The sequence below is a fragment of the Euleptes europaea genome, chromosome 5, assembly GCF_029931775.1.
Source record: "Euleptes europaea isolate rEulEur1 chromosome 5, rEulEur1.hap1, whole genome shotgun sequence".
Classification (NCBI taxonomy): domain Eukaryota; kingdom Metazoa; phylum Chordata; class Lepidosauria; order Squamata; family Sphaerodactylidae; genus Euleptes; species Euleptes europaea.
Window position 1 is genome coordinate 54,412,752 of NC_079316.1, and position 22,865 is coordinate 54,435,616.

General features: G+C 42.9%; 1 protein-coding gene across 1 annotated transcript in view; it reads right to left on the reverse strand.

Moving 5' to 3' along the window:
* Positions 1–22,865, reverse strand: part of SEMA4G (semaphorin 4G) — a 61,281-nt gene that overhangs the window by 27,793 nt on the left and 10,623 nt on the right. Inside the window, exons 2-3 of the mRNA XM_056850289.1 lie at positions 860–1,008; positions 69–131 (exon numbers count right to left, since the gene is read on the reverse strand). Coding sequence (XP_056706267.1) covers positions 69–131; positions 860–1,008 — 212 coding nt within the window. The remainder of the gene's footprint in view (positions 1–68; positions 132–859; positions 1,009–22,865) is intronic.

Sequence of the window (22,865 nt, forward strand, 5' to 3'; positions counted from 1 at the left end):
CTACAGGAACGAACAGATCAGCAGCACAGACAAAGGGACAAAACAGCAGAGACTTGGGCTGCACATACCTTATTGTTCTTGCCCTTTTTCAAGCATTCTGCCTGCTTCTCAGGAGAGGCCTTCCAATCCATCTGCAAAATAAAAAGTGGAATCATTACTCACTGGGGGGCCCCCAACAAAGGAAATGGTGGCTGAGCAGTGACATTACGAAGCAAAGCCCATGAAGCCCACAAGGGCTCTTCAAAGTTCATGTTTTTCTTTTGCAGGAAAAGGGGATTTATCAAAGTGCAGCCCAGGGTAGTACTGCAGATTTCTGCGGTCCATTAGCTTTTAAAAGCCCTTGACCAAAATTGGAACTTGGATGTTGCAAGTAAAAGCCAAAAGGAAAGCTACAGGGTGAGTGGAAGCAAAAGTAGGAGGGAGACAAAAATGCCTTTCTTGGACATTAGCAGATTTTTGCCTGGCCAAAGTGTTCCCTCTCATTTTGCCCAATTACAGAGAACACTGCAATAAGGGCACTAATTGAACATATGTTACAGATGCGTGGATGCATAAACTTCTAGATATTCATACGCCTCTCCCTGTTACAGGGACAGGCTCTTCTCCTAGACTGGAGGACGACTGGAGGACAACAGGGGTCCCACATCTGAGTCTGCTGTGGAATTGAGATTTCGTGACCTATGCACCCAAATTTCACAAAGTACTCATTCAACACTCTCTCAAAATTAGTTCTTTTAAAGATGTTCCTAGGTACCTCTATTATGTAACACTACTCACTATGTTTGTGAACCCAAATTTGACAAAGCAGACCACAAAGGAAATGACTTTTAGTATGTTAGAGAGATGCAGTTGCACTTACTATCTGATGGGAGCCGTCAGCAATGTTGGTGGAATTTAAGGAAAAGATGGCCCCCCTGGCCCCTACATAAAGAATTCCCTTCTCATCCTCTAGCAGGAGGGTGGTGTAATTTTGGACATGGCTGCTGAAACGCCTCACAGAAGACAAATCTGGAGAAAGAAGCACAAAAACACAGGGAAATTAAAACAAGTTTTACAACAAGAAATGAGAGCCCAGCCCATCTTGGGAATACGTGGACATTGTGGCTGAACTGAAGATCAAAACTGAAGGGGTGGGGGATCTTGCAAGCCCTGCAGAACCAGGATCAAGCCTAAAAGAGCCACTGTCAAGCCAGAGGATCTCTGCAGAACAAACTGAAAGGGGAGAGGGGGTATTGCAAGGCCTGCAGAACTCATTGCGATGTGCAGAAGTTCTGCAGAACTCAGGCACACCCCAGCAGTTGAAGAGGGAGGGTTTTCCCCCCTTTATACAGGTTGTAGCCAGCAGTACCAATCCTGAAAAATCCCAATTGGGGGGGGGGGCTTTTTCAGATTAGGATTGCCAGCTACCGTCAGTTTCTGCTGGTTTTTTTTTCCCAGTTCAGCTTTACCGAATGCTCACCCCCTACTCAGGACTCTAATCTGCATAATTTCCTGCAGTTATAATTAGATAACCAGTTTTCTAAGAAAAACGTCTTTGGGACCCATGCCTAGACTACCATGGAAAATTGCGAATGATTTTTTACATATGAATAAAGAATAGAAATCTGTAGTTAGTGTTACATATTTTGCATCACAGAAGAAGAACATGCCGTCAAGTTGCAACTGACTCATGGCAACCCCATCCACAGGGCGTTCCAGGCAAGAGAGGACCAGAAGTGGTTTGTTGTTGCCTTCCTCTTCATAGCAGCCCATCTTCCTTAGTGGTCTCCCATCCAAATGCGGATCATGGCCAACTGCTTAGCCTGGGCTAAGCTAAGCTATTCAGGCTGCTTTCAACATTATATATATATATGGCCCCTGGTGGGGTTTTCAAGGCAAGTGATTAAGCAGAGGTGGTTTGCCATAGCCTTCCTCTGCAGAGTCTTCCTTGGAGGTCTCCCTTCCAAGTACCAACTCAACTTAGCTTCCATACCATTCCACATCTGTCTGTCTGTGTGATAGAGAGAGAGTGCCAGTGTGGCGAAGTGGTTAAGGTGTCAGACTAGGATATGGGAAACCCAGGTTCGAATCCCCACTCTGCCATGGAAACTCGCTGGGTGACCTTGGGCAAGTCACACACTCTCTGCCTCGACCCTGGCAAGTATTTGGATGGGAGACATCCAAGGGATACCAGGGCATAACACGGAGGCACGCAATGGCAAACCACTTCCAAATGTCTCTTGCATTGAAAACCCTACGGGGCAACCATAAGTCAGCTGGGGGGGATATTAATATATTCATCCATGTACAAAGCCAAGTGCTGTCACACCTTCCTTACATGTTCCTTCTTTCTAAAGCCCTGGCCCTTGAGAGAAGAGGGAAAACAATTATCTTGACTGGGACACAAAGCCGGAGGCAGACAGCTGCCCTGATAAACTAGGCGCTATTTATATCCCCTTACTTACTACTTCTCAGGCTGAGTCACCAAGAGGTCAGTGCAGACCAGAGTTCTCAGGATGGGAGACAGTTTGAGGTCAGGCAAACGCCTTCCAAGCCCTCAGGCCTCTACAGCCTTCCCTCCCCACTTCCCACTCTCAATCAGCTGAGTGCCTCTGAGATCATAGGACCTTCCTGGTTCATTAGTGTTTTATCTGAGCAAAAAAAGCAGTGTTTCTTTCCTAACCACGCTGCCTAAATAAAGCAGGTTTCTGCCATTGGGGGTGTTGGCAGGTGCCCTGTCCAAGCAAGACCCCTACTTGATTCTGTTTAGCTGCATCAAGCAGGTCTCTGGAGAGGCAGCATTTAAACTGTCTAAAACAAATAAATAGTTGGGCAAATTCAGCTGGAATAATGGGTTTAGTTTTGTCTTCCAACACTTATGAAAAACATGTACAGATCTGAGGGAGTTCAGAAGAGAGAAATGATCATAAAACTGGATTTTGACTACAAGTGAGGGGAAACTCACAGAACTAAAGATAAATTCTCAAAAGTAGCTATGCTAATATATATCCCAGACAGAATTCAATGAATCTTATGGCAGGCTCATATACTCATTTACATTACTTAGGGTCCCCCCCCCACATCATAATGACTTGTAGCAAAACATCTGACCTGAGGAAAGTCTCCCATAGGAAAGGTATTCTTGCCATTTATTAAAGGAGTCACTGATAGGATGGAGAAACTTTTGAAAAAACATAACCTACAAACAGTGTTTAAACCCACCAAGAAAATACAACAAATGCTACGATCAGCAAAAGACAAAAGAGACCCCCTCACCTCTGCAGGAGTATATCGTATACCTTGCAGCTGTGGAGAAGTTTACATCGGGACCACAAAACGCAGCATACAAACAAGGATAAAAGAACATGAAAGATACTGCAGACTTGGCCAATCTGAGAAATCAGCAGTGGCTGAACATGGACTGACACAAACAGGACACAGGGTCTTATTCCAAGACACTGAAAGACTGGACAATTCTACCAACTATTTTGTCAGATTGCACAGAGAAGCCATTGAAATTCATAAACATCAGCACAACTTTAACAGAAAAGAGGAGAGTTTAAGAATGAATAAGGCTTGGCTTCCTGTTCTAAAAAACCTCCAGACTAACAAAGACAACATTCAACAATAGCCATGCAGATTAGCTTTGGATTACACACATTAACAGATCACTTCAGGATACAATGGTTCCATATTAACATACCATAATCATTAGCACATTATCTTGATACTTACAGGACAATGATTAGCACATTACTTTTGCAGGACAATACTCAGCTCAAACCCAACCCCTTTCTGACTATATATTACTCTTCCTACACCCTTGACACTGAGAGACACTGTCCTTCAGTGTTACTACTCTGAAGATGCCTGCCACAGTTGATGGCGAAATGTCAGGAAAGAAAATTCCAAGACCACGGTTACACAGCCCGGATAACCTACAAGAACCAATGAACTCTGACCGTGAAAGCCTTCGACAATGTTTTCTCTACAGTTGACAGTACATTGCCTGAATTTTAGCATATATTGGAAAACTTGCCCATCTTCATCCAGGCACAGTAACTTCCCACACTTAGAACTGGGAACATGGGAAGTATCCTGGGGCAACACAAGACAAGCCTGCACCCACTCTTGGAAACTAGTAGACTGTGCATGATATGCTGGATCTTGTAAATTGTGCCAACCAGGTTTTAAAACAGCATGAATGTAAACTTACAAAAATCTGTATTGCAACTACTTTGAAATGATTTACCTGGCCCTTAATACAGGATAACAGTTTTCTAAAATGCTATACATACATGATTTCTCATATGCAGGTGATACTATGCATACCCATAAAGTATGTGTGGCTACATGCACACATGGGTGCATACATGTATTCTGCAATGTGGATTTGGCAAGTTTAAAGTGGATTACAAACAGGCAATGATTTCAACTAAACAGCCGGTACTGGCATAGCCAGTAGAAAATGCTTTTTAATTTTTATTTATTTCATCATTTTTATAGACCGCCCTACCCTAACTAATTCATCTGCATAAATGTCCTCCAAAGTAGGTGATTGTTTCCATTTTACAGATGAAAAACTGAGGTTGAAACTTGATTGTGGTTCTTCCCATCATGCAGAAGATGAGTGATTTTGAACGTGAATTTTCCAGCTCCAAATGCCTGTGCTTGATGCTCATCCTGGAGCATTACGCAATTTTTAATCAAACTGCGTACAGTTCATAAGGACAACGGCTGTGAGCATCCTTGCAAATGAGGCATAGGTGGGGAAGGCTGTTAGATCATTCCAAACTGCTACATGCAAACTGTTTGCACAGTTATACCTCTTAATGACAAAGAACAAATAAAATCCCTGAGCAAAGCTTAAATGGTTTGAGTCACCTTCCTGCTGCTGCATCCCTACCTAGAGGGGGATGAGATCAGTGACAGATGGCAGGCACCTGCCTTTGAAGTGTCATTGCTATGCCACAATGCAGAACTGCAGGGTATGTCTCTGTAGGGGGGACCATTGCAACAGTCTCCCACCCCCCAGCCTTAAGACAACCATGGCTTCAGTGACATAAGGCCAGCAATTAACTAACTGTCAGCCCATGATGCCATGAGAAAGGTGACACTCAACCTGCTTTACTGGGTGCCCTTTGCAGCCTGTTTCTCCATGGTTTTACACAGTTCTGCTTCTGGAGGTTGCTTGAATTCATCAGATCAACAGCTCAAGATCATCAGTTCTACCAAGAGCTCTGCAGCAAGGTACTCCCCACTTGTGTATTTTCTTTGAAAGGCTTTGCGTGTGCCTAAATGCTAACGGTGACCTTTGCAAAAACAGCAGAGCTTTTAAAATCCTCATCTCTCACTTAATGGGGCTGAGAAAAACACAGAGAGTCCGCTGGATGTTTATCACAGTGTTGAAACCCATTTTAATTCTCATCTGAACTTCAGAATCTACACCACAATGGGCATTGAACCTGCATCATCTGCAGCGGTAAAATCAAAAGCTTCCATATTTTGAAACATGGTCATAGCACACAGCAAGGGTCAGTTTACATGATCAGATGGCAAAGCATAGTTCTATGAGTGTACCACCTCATGCTGCAGGTGAGAGGTTGTATGTTTTAATGTTTCCCTTTAAAATATCCTAGAAAACTAGCATATCAGAAGGAAGGTTTCAGCCAAGATTTCCACCTGACATTCTGTTTTTCCCTGCCCTCCTCACACTTTACAACAAAATCTCCAGGAATTTCCCAACCTGGAAATGGCAACCCTAGCCAGGCCTAGCCCCAGTGAGTCCTCCTTCAATGGCCGAAAGGGGCCCTGCCCCCTCATAGAAACCCAGCCTGGGATACTGTGGTTGCCTAGCAACAGCCACTGAGGGAACCCATTGCTTAAAGCTCCTTTAACATTTTCAGATTTAAAAAAAAAATTTTTTTTTAGTTTTCACATTTTTCTGCAAACCTGGGGCCCTTTTCAGGTTTATAGAAGTACCTGTCTTGCCCATTCACAGCTCCAGTCACCAGATTTAAGTATTCAAGGATTTGACTGACTTATCTATTACAGAGTGGCATCTCTTTATCCTGAAATCCTTTGCACTGGGAAACAGGATGATAACCAGTTCAATTTTATACCTGAAGGAATTATGATACATGTGATTTAGTGGTTAAGGTGTTGGACTAGGAGCTGGGAAACCCAGGTTCAAATCCCCACTTGCGCCATAGAGGCTTGCTGTCTGTCGTCCACTCTCAGCCCTGACTCTGACAAGTGTTTGGATGGGAGACCTCCAAGGAATACCTGGGTCATGATGCAGAGGCAGGCAATGCCAAACCACCTCCAAATGTCCCTTGCCTTGAAAACCCTACCAGGTCACCATAAGTCAGCTGTGACTTGACGGCAGAAGAAAAAAATAGAAGAAGAAGAGTTGGTTTTTCTATGCCGACTTTCTCTACCACTTAAGGCAGAATCAAACCGGCTTACAATCACCTTCCCTCCCCCTCCCCCTCCCCACAATAGACACCCTGTGAGGTGGGTGGGGCTGAGAGAGCTCTAACAGAGCTGTAACTTGCCCAAGGTCACCCAGCTGGCTTCGTGTGTAGGAGTGGGGAAACGAATTCACCAGATTAGCCTCCGCCGCTCATGTGGAGGAGTGGGGAATCAAACCTGGTTCTCCAGATCAGACTCCACAGCTCCAAGCCACTGCTCCAAACCACTACACCACGCTGCCCACTTCATCACTAGAAAGATAGCAAAAGTTCATGGATCTGTCCCTAGTCAGGGCACAATAGCACCATTTCTACTTCCACAGCAACAGCTGATTGGACAAGGACAGAGAGACAGAAGCAGCAAAAACAAAATAGTGAAAAGTGGAACAGTCCCATTGGGCAATTGAATCCTTAACCAGACTGAGCTGGCAAACGTGTTCTAATCAATGGGCCTGCATCAACCATGCCTAGTACAAACTGCACAACAATTATTCTATTTATCAGCATGAAGATCAGGAAGGAGCTACAGAGTTGGAAGGGTGAAACTAATCCAAACGTCAAGCAGATGAGATCTCTTTAAATGAACAAACGGTGCTTAAGATTTACGAGCAGAGAGCTCAGTTCTTAGCCCTGGTATTCAAACGTGAAGAGCAGCCTTGCCCACAACAGAGTTTCTTTTTCCCATGCCCCCGGTGCCAGCTTTCTTTCCGTCTTTGGATACCAGAATAAAATAAGTGGCAGCGAATAAGCCAGACCGGTAGTGTGAATGGAACACTAAACAAATGGCTGTCATTCATCTCTAGTACCTTAGTACTAGAGGAAAAATGGCTGCTAGCAGCTTTGGACTGAATAGAGAACATCAAAGTAATAAGTGGCATGTATGAAGTTTGGACGTCAACAAACAGAAGTGAGGGAAGAAAAAGAAGGAAAGGTCCTGGTAGCGAGATGGGCAAGAGAGGGCAAAGGGAGAAAAATGCTTATCTGCATATGGGAAAAGCTTGGCACTTTAGATTTGCGAGGGAAAGTTTAGTTGGTAGGAAGACAATCTCCTGTCATATTCTACTACGACGACGACGAAGGGAGTTTTGACTCTTGAAAGCTAATACCCTGAAATTCTTTTTGGTCTCTAAGGTGCTACTGGACTCTAAACTTAACTGTACTCCAAGAAATGTAACCGTTCTCTTCCTTCCTCTTCCCAACAATCGGATAAAACTATACATACCGGCTGCTTAAAGTAAATTGTTTCTCAAGTTCCTTTTTGCACTCATACAATGGGGGCAGGCTTGAGTTCCTCCTCGGACTGCTAAATGTGGAATGCAGGTGAATAGGTCCTTGGCAGACTCAGTCACAAGGAAAAAACGCACATAAAAAAGCCCAAATGAAAATTGCGCACAGAAAAAAAAAACCACTGTCATAAATGAGCACAACAAAAAAGCCCACACGGGAAAATGCCCACACAGAAAAATATTCACATATAGTAATTTTCATGTACACCTGAAGATGTCTGCGCAACTTTGATATTTATAATTGTAAACCAAAATTCTTCAAATATGTGATATTTATTTCGTTATTGAAAAATTAAAACCATAACATTACTTTTACAACTATTAATATTAAGTTATGTAATACTTCAAAATTTTACCCATAATGAGAGAGGAGCCCCGCAGAGAAGAGAGACAAATGAACTACACCAAACAACAACAGACAATGAATGTCTCATCATGTCTCTTCTTGGTGATCGTCTCAGTAGAAGACACCACAATACATAGTTTCTTGTAATAGATGTAATTTTAGAAAGAAGATGTAAATGTTATATATGTGCATATTTTTCTGTGTGGGCAATTATCTGCGTGAGCATTTTTCCATGTGCATATTTTTCTGTGTGGGCATTTTCCATGTGGGCTTTTCTCTGTGTGGGCATTTTTCTTGTGTGCATTCATTACAGTGGGTTGAAGTCTCTCCCCTCACCAAACCCCACCCTCCTCAGGCTCCACCCCCAAAAATCTCCAGGTATTTCCCAACCCAGAGCTGGCAACCCTATGGGGAAGCCAGCTGCAAAAGCCAGCTTGCAGCTATCTAGGTAACAAGTGCTTAACAGCCATGACAAAGTAGTTCTTCCCAATGAAAAGAACAACAACAAAAACAAAACAAAACAGGTATTTAGAAAAAGATGGCTCTGCCCCTCTCAATGGCACCATAAAAAGCTACTTAGCATGGGTTCAAGGGAAAGTGTGCTCTACAACATTCAACTGTCAGATACTGGAATGTTTTGCCACCTTACTTGATACCAATATGTGAACTTTCAGTTCTTGGCCCATAGACTCATGTATAAAACATTAACCTTGGAGCTGGAGAGAAATCCTAGTTTAGCCATGGATCTGTGAGTGGCCTTGAGCAGCCCTTAAGCCTAGTTCCCCATCTGAAAATGGCAAAAAATGACTGGCCGCTTTATGAGGCTAATTTGAGATTTGTGCAATAAAAAATGGAGAGTTTTTTTTTTAAGAAGTCTGAAATCCTGATGTGGCAGCAAGCCCCATCAATTTCACTTGAACTAACATCTGCCTTGCTGTCATTCACAACTAGTTACCTATACAATATAATATGAGGGATGCTTCCCCCCCTTTTTCCCCCTTCTTTTTTGTGTGCCATCAAGTCACAGCTGACTTATGGCATCCCCTGGTGGGGTTGTCAAGGCAAGAGACATTCGGACGTGGTTTGCCATTGCCTGCCTCCATGTTACAACCCTGGTATGATGTGGAGCCAAGACTTCTGCACTTTTGTTTTTGAAGTTGTTGATGGACAGTTGAATGCAAATGCTAACCGTTTCCTATTTCCCTGTCCTTCGTGCTATCACAGCTCAGCCATTACTATTATATGAAACTTGCAAACCATGGCCTGCAAAAGCATTTGTGCACATAAAAATGCAAGTTTTGACCTTATATTCTTTGGAGGTTGCCCATCCAAACACTTACCGTGGCAGACTCTGCTTAAGCTTCTGAGATCTGATATGATCAGGCTAGCCTGGAACTATTCATTAGCCAGTGTGAATTACTGAACTGTTCAGTTTTGAGTCAAATGTCTTAAACCAGCACACCAAATGTGTCAGTTTAGGAAATATTGCCTTTAAAGATTTCTGACTGTTGGTAAAGGTGCTCCAAAAGTTTATGGAGAAGGTCTGAAACACCTAGAAGAAGAGGGATACGTGCTGTTCTTCACCCTTTTCTAAAGGGGAACCTGTTAGCCGACACAATGAATGTTAGTGAAGGAGAAGTATGTAAAAAGGTATTTTGACTTCCAGGTAAAGGGAATTTCCACTCCCTAAGCATCTGGAAAGAAAGCCCCCCCCCCTTTCAATTCAATGTCCTTGCTGTCCCTCGAGAAACAGCAGCTGGAAGCAACACCTTATAATATACAATTACGTCCTCCAGAAAGGGTGCCCGCCTCTGTGGCAAACAAAATATTTGTTTCAAAAGGGAGATCTTCACTGGGAGAAGTTCAATGTCATCAGCCCACCCAAAACTGAGACAACAGAAATTGCCTGTTAAGGAACAAGGATCTTTCATTGTAGGAATTTTAAAATGCTGCTGGTCTGAATAACAACCAAAGTGTCTGATATGTGTTAAGCAATACTTAATCTGCATTCCTTTTTTAAATTAACAGTGTTTGACGGGTTGCCCACACAACATTTCCAAATATCTCCCTGAAGACAAGTTCTGTAATGTTCCCAAGTTCACACTTTCTCACTAGCAAGAGCAGGCCCAGCAAAAGAAGATTCCCTGCTTCACATGTACACAGAGATAAAAAAAAATACCTGGTAGGCTACTGTGTGAACAGACTGCTGAACTTGATGGGCCTTGGTCTGATCCAGCATGACTTCTCTTATGTTCTTATGAGAGTGTCTTGCTGCACATAGCCCTGCGCTGAAATCCAGCAGCCAGGGTCCTCAATGTCTTTCTGCCTCTGATCTGATCAATCAGTCCCAGGACACAGAGGATCCCGGCCTCTTCTCTGAGCCTCTGTGCTGGAAAGTTTCCTGGCTGTAAGAAGAATGGTTTGCAAAACAGGAAAGACTCTGCTCCTTTGCCTGCAGGAAAGGAGGAACATGGCTGCAGGGCAAGTTAAAAGCTCCTGGCAGACTGAGAAGCAAGAACAAAGCGGTTCAGAGATTACCCACAGTGAAGCAGTGTGGTTGGTAATGGCAGCTCTTTAGAGAACAATCCCAGAACATGAAAAGAGGTTAAGAAGGCTGCTTTCTGCACTGCATCAGAGAGGAGATTGGGCTAGTGGTTTAACTGCTTGAACAAAATCTATTGCTTATAGATGGTGCACCGACTGATGTAGCATTTTGAATCCACAAAATTGCTCAGAGGGAATCCTGTAAATAATTTCTTGTAATTTTTTTGTGTGTTTAAATGGATTAACAAATAAATTGTGGATGTATAATCCTATGCACTACAACTATCCAGAAATCCAGCCCACGTGATATACACCCAATTTACATGTAGGTTATGTTCTATTTAGAGAGGCTATTTTAACATGCTGGCACCCATGGGATTCACTTCAGGAGCTCACTGATAAATTCAAAATGTCACACTGGAACTGGCTCAAAGTAGCACAATGAAAACATTCTATAGATTTCCTTGACACCCAAACAACCTGCCCAAGCACCCCCTTCTTCTACAATCAATGTTACAGTATTTCCCACTTCATAGATATGGCACTACTGGCAGCTACCAAAATCTCTCCACTATTTGATTCAGAAGTCATTCCCATTTAGGCATACCAACCTCCAGGTGGGGCCTGAACTTCTCACAGAATTACAACTCATCTCCAGACTCATCTCCAGCTCCCCTGGAGGAAATGGCAGCTCTGGAGGGTGGACACTATGGTATCACATCCCTGCTGAGCTCCCTCCCTTCTCCAAACTCCACCCTCCCCAGGCAGCAACCTCAAATTTCCAGGAATTTCCCAAACTGGAGTTGGCAATTCTATTCCAATTTATGAGATTAACCTAGGGGTGCCAACGTCCAGGTACTAGCTGGGGATCTCCTGCTATTACAACTGATCTCCAGCCAATTGAGATCTGTTCACCTGGAGAAAACGGCCGCTTTGGCAATTGGACTCTATGGCATTGAAGTCCCTCCCCAAACCCTGCCCTCCTCAGGCTCTGCCCCAAAAACCTCCCACCGGGGGTGAAGAGGGACCTGGCAACCCTAGATTAACCAGACCCAACACCCAAAGCCAGTAGTTTGATATCCCCCAAATTTCTGCAGTCCATTTCTGAATCTGACACTCTATGTGAGAACCAATGAGCAAGGCTGCTTCCAGACAGTCATAATTCTCCATGTAGCTTTCAGTGCTGCTCTAAATGCAGCGCTGTTTGCATCTACAACAGGTCATCCCCACTAGAGGAATTAGTAGATACCATACATAAATTACTCTTTCTTTTTACAAAGCCTGAAAGAGCGCTTCTGTAGCATGGGGGAGTGGCAAAAGGGGCACGAAGCAAGGAAAACGGTGCCGATGGGAGTGAGGCCTGCAAAAGCGTGACCACCCCATCCACAAAGTGTGCAAACACACTACAAAGTCAAACTTTTCCTAATTTTCAAACTCCCTCATATTTGTAAGATTGGACTCCAGAGTGATTATTCACTGTACTCTTCTGTCAAGCTGGTTTAATGATCTCTCTGCCTCCCCAACCAAAGCACCAGAGATTAGAAGGAAAGTCTCTCCTAACTTCATGTTTTGCACCTCTCATTGAGGTGAAAGATTATGATACAACAACAGATCTGTAAGATTTCTAGCACTCCCTCTTGAACAGGTTTTTTCAATTTGTTCTCTTTAGGTTTTGCTCTTTTGATTTGAACACCCTTTTGTTCTGCTAAGGTCAGAGGATTATTAACCTCCAACAAGTATGAGTTCTTTGTGATCCCACAGTGATGCTACAGTGCAGGAGAGAATTATGTCTGGATTTAATTCTTGGTCTTTTCAGTACGGAAGAGGGCTTAACCACTTTGACATCCATTCTCAGCACGCTTTCAGCAGAATAAGGAGAGTGCTATACTGCTCTGAGCCAAGAATCCTTTTTGCGCCACTGAGTTCTGTCACTTTACTTCTGTCACTACTAGATCCCTTGTAATGTTCTGCCATGTTTTACACTCTGAGAATTGGAGAGAACATGCTATGGAGCCCCTAGATGTCTGCTGCTAACTATCATTTCTATATGAATCTGTGCATTAGTTTCTCAGTTATGATGGAGCAGGCTGCTTATGCAAGGAATTACAGTTTTTGATCCTATAGGCTTTTTTTCTGTCTCCCATACCCCATTGCTTTCCATAATGGTTAGGCAGCTGATGCCCTCTACCTACACAATTATGACTAGCATCCCTCATATTATATTGTATAGGTGACTAGTTGTGAATGACAGCAAGACACCATCCTAAGGACTTATGGGCCAAACTCTGAATTATCTTTGCTTAGTAGGGTTGCCAACCTCCAGGTACTAGCTGGAGATCTCCTGCTATTACAACTCATCTCCAGCTGATAGAGATCCATTCACTTGGAGAAAATGCCCGCTTTGGCAATTGGACTCAATGGCATTGGAGTACCTCCCTCCCCAAACCCTGGCCTCCTCAGGCTCCGCCCCAAAAACCTCCTACCAGTGGCGAAGACGGACCTGGCAACCCTATTGCTTAGCCTCCTAAAGCTCCCAGCTCAAGGAGAAAAGTTTGAAGCTGAACAAAATCTGCTGTGAAAACATGAATGGGGGTAGAATCATGCAGTGGAACAAACCCCAACCTGGACTGCACCCTTTTGGTTTCTATAATTGTATTTACCTTCCAGGAAAAATAATGGGTGCTTTAAAAGGGAAGGGAGTTGTTCTATGTTTTTAAAGAGCCACTGAAATAAGATGCCTATGTCCTAAAGAGAAGCAATTCCCTTCATTTTATGCCAATGAAATTAACATTTCACAAAACAGAAACAGACTGTTTCTCACTATCAGACAGCTTTCCACCAATATGGATTTCACACACCAGGTTCACTTGGCATTTATTTTTATTTGAAATGCTAAAAAAAGAAAGAAGCAGGAGGAAGAAGGAAGAAGGGGGCATCACACAAACAGATGGATTTTCCTATGGAGGTTTCAGCAAGAAATACTGGGTTGTGATGTGTTTCTACATACACACAGCTCACTATCCTCAACCACCCACCCCTTTCTCAGCATTAGACTGATACTACAAAGAGTTACTATTATTCAGCTTCTGGAAAACAGGACATTAAAAGTAGGTTAGGCAATGCCTTCTTTTATTAGAGCAACATTAGTAAGTCTTTCATAGAAGTCTCCTTCAGAAATAATGAAATTCTGTAATATTCTTCTGCATTCCTTGCAACCAAGATACCAGAATAGCTCCTGACATCTATGAATGCGAGTCACCAGGGCTAGGTCCTGTATAAGTCACTTTAATAAAATACACTCTTACAGTGAAAAAAATGAATGCAAATTCATTTGGGTCAACAAAAGATATATTCACAGCACATGTCTGCTCATTGCATTATACACTCATCAGAGTCATCCTCTGCAAACTTAAAAATGAAAATATTGGCTCAATTAAGAAACAATACAACAAAACCATAACGAGGCATGCCCTGCATACTTCATCTGGGTTCAGAATTCCCTCTTCCCTTTTCCTTGGCTGCTCTAAATACAATTTGCTTTGTCATTCAGATCAGGCAGCTATAGATAACTCTTACTCAAGATAACAGATTGCCAAAGATATGATCTGAAAAACCAAGGTGTAAAGTGGGGTTGTCAATCATGGTTTAAAGGCGATTCTGGTTATTTTATTTATTTAAAACATTTATGTCCTGCCTTTCCCTCCAATCTGGGCTCAAGGTGGCTTACAATCTGTATAAAACAACAACAACAGTGAAAACAGAACACAATAAAATTGAAAACAACAATCCATCCCTGACATCCATCAAAACTCAAACTCTATTAAAAGGCCCTCCCAAACAGAACAACCTCGCACCTCTTTGGGAACGTGTTGGCTGCTGTGTGAATCTAGATTAGATGACCATGAGTCTGATCCAGCAAGGCTCTTTTAGTGTTCTTAATTTCTCTTTAAATATGGCGCTATCCTGGATCACATCAATACTTTGGTAAACCTGAAAGTACTCCTTAACAGCATTTCTGCCACAGCTCTACGTTTCCCCAGAAGGAACTATCCTGTATTTCTCAATAACTACATACATCTTGATAACATTAAATCAGATTTCAGCAGCTCATCATTCCCTTAGGAAGGCTATTATGGGCTCAAATTCAGATAATTTTGCACTAAACATGGATTTAAAAAGACCAGCATGCTTTGAGATTTCTTCTGGCCATAGCAGGCTGAAGTTGGCTTTTTAATTGTCCTCAATATTTGCGGTTGGAGTCATGAACCAGGAAAGAACTGGGAACTAGGAATGAACTGGGAACCAACGTCAGCCTCCTGCTGGTCATCCTGTCTCAGTTCCCAAACAACTGGGAAATACTCAAGAGATGCTCTATGTTCCTGAGATCTAACACAGGTATTTGCAACCTGCTTACAAAACAGCTACATTTGTCTATATAGCATTAAATCGACACGGAATTGATTTTTTAAAAGTTTTAATTTACTGTTGAATTACTGTTTACTGTTTAATTCAATGCACTGTTTACCTACAGGAATATTCCTCAGCTTCAATGTACTCTTGTACCAAAAAAATAATTTTTCAAGGCTTTGCTGGCAAAGCTGTTTTTCCTGCTCCTGCTCCTGCTTCTCTAGCAACAGCATCAGCAGCATACCCTCCGAAGCAGAAATAATAGAACAAAATAAACCCACACAGAGACACTGTTGCGATAGTAGAGACTACATGGTGCACCCACCACTGTAAACCTGCACCCAGCCTTACTAGGAGTATAGTTGTGTAGTTCATCAGAAGAGCAAAATGTGATACATGGGATGTTGTATACTTAAGAACGTCTCTGGCTGATATTTAATGCCCTAGACAACAGCCAGTGCACGTAAACAACTGTTTTCTAAATGAATGCCCCTGGACCTGCCCATTAAAAAAAATACCTCTTGGAGCAAACTCCAATTAACTTGTGGAACTCACTTCCATAGGATGTAGTGATATCTACCTGCTTAAAGAGATTAGACAAATTCAGGAAGAAACATCCATCTATGACTATCAGCCATGATGGCTAAATGGAGAGAAGCAACAAAGTGAGGTCTGTGTGGTCAGCCATTTTGGGAGACAGAGTGCAGAGCTCTTCTTTTGTTCTTATGCCCGTGTTAACCCCAATGCCTTCCCCACAACTTGGTGCTTTAACTTTTTACCTGATACCCTATTCTTGATTACGTTTGCCACCTTATGAGAGCCAGAGTGGTGTAGTGGTTAAGAGCGGTGGTTTGGAGCAGTGGAGTCTGATCCGGAGAACCGGGTTTGATTCCCCGTTCCTCCACATGAGCAGTGGACATTAATCTGGTGAACTGGATTTATTTCCCCACTCCTACACACGAAGCCAGCTGGGTGACCTTGGGCAAGTCATTCTCTCTCAGCCTCACCTACCTCACAGGGTGTCTGTTGTGGGGAGGGGAAGGGAAGGTGATTGTGAGCTGGTTTGGTTCTCCCTTAAGTGGCAGAGAAAGTCGGCATATAAAAACCAACTCTTCTTCGTCTTTTTCCTACCACCTGTAGAAGAAAACATATGGTTTTCACATGGAGTGTAACCATATAAAGAACCACATAGGTACCCATACAGGTACCCTTCTAGACAGCCAGTGTGGTATAGTAGTAGGAGTATTTGATTAAGATTGGGTTCAAATCCTACCTCAGCCATGAAGTTCATTGGGAGACCCTGGGCTGGTCCTAGGGTTGCCAACCTCCAGGAACTAGCTGGAGATCTCCTGCTGTTACAACTGATCTCCAGCCAATAGAGATCAGTTCACCTGGAGAAAATAGCCACTTTGGCAATTGGACTCTATGGCATTGGAGTCCCACCCCTCCCCCAAACCCCGCCCTCCTTAGGCTCCGCTCCAAAAATCTCCAGGTATTTCCCAACCCAGAGCTGGCAACCCTAGCTAGTCCCTCTCTCTTAACCAAATCTACCTCACAAGTTGATTGTAAGTATAAAACAGAGGAGAATGTATGCCAAGCTCCTGGGAGAAAAGGCAAGATAAAATGCAATAAATAAAAATGGTACCTGTATTTATTTGCATTTCTAACATACCATACGACAGTAATCTTTAACATGGCTCCCATGCTTGCCATGTTGCTTTATGATGTGTTTCCTGATGCTCACTTTCACTTGCTTTTTTCACAAAGTCATTATTTCACAAAACAAAGAGTTAAACCTGGTTTTCTTCATCATTATTGGAGTAGAAGAATCCAGGAAATATCACCTTTGGGTCTGCAGGGAGCACCCATTCCAAAGTAACTGCCCCCATTTTGCAACTGCCTCTCATGGCAGGCATTTTGTGGGGAGTCCTGTTTTCCATGCAGCCATTCTGAGGAGGAACCCACCAGTCTCTCTCAGAATTCCTAAAGTGTCCACAGGCTCAGCAAGACTGGGAACCCTACCCATATGCCAAAGGATTTCAGGCAAACTAGTATTCTAAAACCGGTCTGAGTAGACAATACTGACTTTGATTGACCAAGGGTCTGGTTCAGTATAAGGCAGCTTCAGTTGTTCATATGTGTTCAATGAAAGCTCAAAGCTCAACTAGTTGCCTTAGCCTCAAAAGTACCAGAAGCCAGCCTTAACAGAGAGATCTTAACTGTTTCCAAAAGCTCACAAAGAAAGCAAAGGAACCCCAATGGGACAAGGTAGCAAAGACGGCCTGCAGTGCAGCTGTTCAAGCTGAAGGCTTCAGTCCTCCAGTTTAGCACAGCAGTTTTCCCAAGACTAAGTCTTAACAATAAGCAATGGCCAAATGTTCCCTGTAATGACAGCTGTTTCTCAGTTTATCCCCAGCAAGGGCTCTGCATCCATCCATCATTCCTGCTGCGAAATGTTTTGTTATTTACTGTGTCTCCTTAGACACCCTCACTCATAGAACTATTGCCCAGTAATCATGTCTGGGAGATTTAAAGCAACTCAGTACCTTATAATATGGCATTGCAGGGAAACATAATTCAAGTAAAGCCAGTCAAGCCACTGAGTCAGGAAACAATATTATATTAACCAGCTGCCTTTCCTTTCTCATCGACTCAACCGCAGTACGTTGGGCCTTTCACAGGCATGCTCCCTTACAAGTCTCCTCTGGGTACTTGACAAGCCTATCATTCCTTATACGTACACATTCCTCCCCAAATTTCAGCAATACAGCTTTATGAAGACAGACAGCCTGTGTGCCGCACTGGATCTATGAGCACTTCCCCAGTAAAATATTATTTTATTATTTTGAGTGGTGAATGACCCTTGCAGTACAAGTTTTGCTCCTGTGAAATGGTGATCTTGGCTCACACCGCTTCTTGCCTCTGATTGCCGTTACATTGACAAAAAACTGTCTTCTTTCCTTCCTCCAGTAGAAAATGCCCCACTCCACTAGTAAAGCAAGAATCGGCTTGTCTCGAGGGCAAACCTACCCAATATACTGTTCCCAAGGGTCTTGTCAAGGAGACATACACTAGTTGCTCCTGGTTGAAAATTAGACTGCAAAGGGGTAGCCATGTTAATCTGTTAGAGCAAAATAAAACAAAAATCTAGTGGAATGTTCAATAAATGTAGAAAGAAAGAAAGAAAGAAAGAAAGAAAGAAAGAAAGAAAGAAAGAAAGAAAGAAAGAAAGAAAGAAAGAAAGAAAGAAAGAAAGAAAGAAAGAAAGAAAGAAAGAAAGAAAGAAAGAAAGAAAGAAAGAAAGAAAGAAAGAAAGAAAGAAAGAACTCTTTAAGGTACCACTGGCCTTTAGTTTTATTTTGAAACTTAGACTTTCAGACATGCGGGGGCCAATTCAGATTGGGATCACAGTCTGCAGGGAGAGGGCACTCAAGTCTCTACCCACCCCCACACACTGTGTATATTTAGCCCACTAATACACACAAATTTTCCTAATGGGAGGGGGCAAACAGCAGCTCCCCAGAGCCCTTTCAGGTAAGGAAAATGGCATGGGGGTGGAAGGCTAAGTCGACTCTCCCCTCGTACCACTGTCCTGGTCGAAATCAGCATCCACACACTCAAGAATCTAAATTTCAGTCAGAAACTTCCCATGCACTTAGGGTTGCCAGATTCGGGTTTGGAAATACCTGGGGATTTTGGGGGCGGAGCCTGCAGAGGGTGGGGTTTGGGGAGGGGAGGGACTTCAATGCCGTAGAGTCCAATTGCCAGAGCGGTCATTTTCCTCCAAGTGAACTGATCTCTATCAGCTGGAGATCAGTTGTAATAGAAGGAGATTGCCAGCTAGTACCTGGAGGTTAACAAGCTGGCATGCATTCTTGCTTGGTGTGGAACTGGGAATAGTGCATTGTGTAGTTAGAGGCAAAGTAGGAGTGCTGTTGAAGGGAGAAAAGAGGCACTGCCTCTTACAACAGGGCTATTTACCATGGCTGTCTGTAGGGCCAGGGAGCAGTAATTTCCTCCCCTAACCAATTAACAAAACATATAAACTCCTGAGATTTAAGAAATGAAAATAAGGACATGTTTGTAACATCCCAATTCTTATCCCAAGGATCTTGCCAGAGCCATCCCTCCAGCTTACATATAACAAAAGGCTCTGTTCCACCTGTACTCAGCTGTATTAATTTATTCTGCAAGCGTGTATCTGCCATTGATTTAAAAGCCACTAAGGCTGTTTTTGTTAAGAGATACAAGAAATTAACTATTCAGTAGCTCCAGTGTTGTAAAATGGCCTGATTCTTTACTGTTCATGCACCTGCATCTACACAGATGCACACTAGAGACAAGAAAATCTATTCCCTGTTCAGATATATAATTCTGGAGATTGGGGGGAAAGGGGCAGAGAAAGAGAGAGACCAAATCTTGGTGCTAGTACTGCCTGCTAATAAAACATACCCCAAGATGTACAAATATGGACAGAATAGGATTGGTTTACCAGGAACAGTCCCTGTTTTCTGATTCCTGTCCCTGATAATTAGACACAATTGGAACATATGTATACATAAATTCACGTCATATTTTTTCTCAAATTAAAAACAGTTGGCTTTCCCAGCTGACTTGTTCATATCTGAACCCCTGCTTTGAATGGATGGAAACATGTTGACATCATGTCTGGATTTTTAAAAAGGCATCTCAGGACATACAACAAACAAGACTTCATGGTCTACTCGGCTTAGACCAGGAGAAACAACTCAGTTGCCATTCAGTTAGGAAGAGTTATGACCAGACAGCTTTTCACCTTCTCTCATAGCATTGTTTCAGGTGAGTTAGTCTGTAGTAGCTGAACAAAATTCAAGAACAGTAGAACCTTAAACACCAACAAAAAACTCCAAAAATGTCTCTAATATCTCTGTAGATCAGGCAGGACTAACCATTTCTTTTCTAAAGACAGCACAGAAATCTCTTAGACACCATTGTATGCATGCTTGAACAGGATTTAACATCACGTCCCAAGGCATTTTCCCCCAGCCTGTTTTTATACATTTTTTAATTTTTTTTTGTAACACCCAGCCTAAGGAACAGTTCTAGAGGACTGGAAAGCTCACACAGTTATATGCCATTTGGTTGGTCCTAATAAAAAATACTATATGGGTTGTTTTCTGGGTTTTGGATTTTGTCTATAGATTGACTTTATTTAAGTAATCAGAGCTGCTTCCCTCTTAGGATAATCATCGCTCCAATTCCACTCCAGCCTTACCTAGGGTCACCAACCTCCAGCTGGGCATGGAGATCTCCCAGAACTATAACTGATCTTCATGCTACAGAGATCAAGTCCCCTGGAGATGGCTGCTTTGTAGATAAATGGCTGTGTTGTAAGGTGGACTCTATAGCATTATAAAGGTAAAGGTCCCCTGTGCAAGCACCTGGTCATTCCTGACCCGTGGAGTGACATCACATCCTGAGGTTTACTAGGCAGACTTTGTTTACGAGGTGGTTTGCCAGTGCCTTCCCCAGTCATCTTCCCTTTACTCGCAGCAAGCCGGGTACTCATTTTACCAACCTCGGAAGGATGGAAGGCTGAGTCAACCTTGAGCCGGCTACCTGAAACCAACTTCCGTAGAGATTGAACTCAGATCATGAGCAGAGCTTGGACTGCAGTACTGCAGCTTACTACTCTGCACCACAGGACTCCTCTATAGTATCATAGAGTACCCAGCTTGCTGGGGGTAAAGTATAGATGACTGGGGAAGGCACTGGCAAACCACCCCGTAAACATAGTCTGCCTAGTAAACATCGGGATGTGACGTCACCCCATGGATCAGTAATGACCCGGTGCTTGCACAGGGGCCTACCTTTACCTTTACCTAGTGGGGGAAAACCTTGCGGAAATACAAGCTTGAAAGCTTGTTGATTTAAAAAGAATCCCTCCCCCCAAAAAACCAGGAAATGTATGCTTGGGGGCACAGAGAGGAAGGAGGCTATCCTTTAAAGAAAAAAAACCCTTTTTAAACTTTAAAAATAGTTTTGCGCTTGTCAGTCGGCCAGGTGAAACAAAGGCGAAAACGCCTGAAGTAAGAAACTAATTTTGAAATCAATAAAACAGAGGTTCAGGGCCTTAAAGCTCCACCAGGAAGAGCTATAGTCAGGAGCTACCTGCTGCAAGGCATTTCACAAGAGCCCTCTGTCTCTCTCTGTATAACAGCAACAATAAACATGTTGGCATTTTTTATAGCTACCATTTCTTAGACTGTTTCAGTGGCTTGGTGCTGTGAATCACCCAAGGACACACAAAGTTACAAGCATCCTTCTTATGTCAAATACACAAGAGAAGTGTTCGAAATAGCTTAGCCCCTCAATACAAACCTAACCTGCAAGCGGACACTTCAGAGATTTACTGAAGCAATTTGTTACCCAAAAGCAAAGTCTCAAATCAAGAAATGATGAATTAAATACCTGCTAATTAAAAACAAGCAAAACATGTGCATAATATTCTATAAATGATTCTACAAGAGACTTAAGCATGGAACAAACGAACAGTGTAACTGATCTCTAAAACGAATGCTGCCCTAAGTGTCAAGTCTCTGATGGTGTTCCCCAGTACCAACACTCAGAACACTAGTTCTGACTCCAATTGCATTAGGAGTTTGAGAAGAAGGTTGTCTTTGCCTCCATGTAACTGCTGTTTTTTCCTTGACCCTAAATGGATGCAGCCTGCCAGATAAATAAAACATTCCAAAAACACCCTGTCCCAAATGGACCATCAAAGCCACTAAAATTAAAGGTCTTGCATATTTATGAAATGTTCTTACACTAGCTTTGCCATCCCCAGTGAAACGAGATGTACAGGTAAAGAATGGCCACTCAGGATGTCACTCTCTTTACTTATTTATTCATTTATTTGGTACATTTTTATTCTACTCTTCCTGCCATGAGCTCAGGAAGGCTTACATCTTTCTGTTTTTTTTCTCGTTTTTTTCCTCACAACAACCCTGTTAGGTAGGTTAGTGTGATGGACAGGAGTAGGGTTGTGCATATCAATATACCTGAACGGAAAATAAACCCAAAATTAGTTGTTTTGGTACTTTTCGGTTTGGGGTTTACCAAACACCAAAACCTGGGGATCTGCCTGAAGCCGAATAGGCAATTCCCAAAAAAGCCGAATAATTATGTGCCTTTTTTGGGTTCGGCTATTCGCCTTTGCTCAGATGCACGGCTGTGCTTTCTCCCATTTTTCTTTTTTTTTAAAAAAAACGGTTATGTTAGGGTCCCACAGTTGGAGCCCTTTTGAGGTAGGGATTGTGTAATCGGAGCCAACTTGGTCTGACCAACCATCCAACCACACAACCATCCATCCATCACCATTCAGTGGATTAATTTGGATCAAGCATAAGGGTTGTTTAAAAGACGGGGCTCTTAAATTAAAAGAGAAGTATGGCATTTCCATTCTCCAAAATCGGGTCCCAAGGTTTTCCCTTCAACAAACACACCAGCATAAATGCCCTGTTCTGAGGAATCCCCCTTCAAAGCATTGCACGCCTGCCAGCACCACCTCAAAACAACAACAGAGTCACTCTGCTGTAGATCCAACTGTAATTGTCTCCTGCATTATGAGCTTAATTGAAAGGCCTAAAGAGTTCAGTTCAAACATATTAATTTTCAATCTCTCATTTTGCTCCCCAGAGAGGCTGAACTGTGTGTCGTTCACAGATGGATGCAGTTCCAGCTGCTAACATCCATCATTCAGCGATCAACTACAGCCATTTAGCCTCCTCCTACAAGATCTGTCAAGCAAAGACCTATGCTGGAGTTCTCAAAGCACAGCAGCCCTGGATG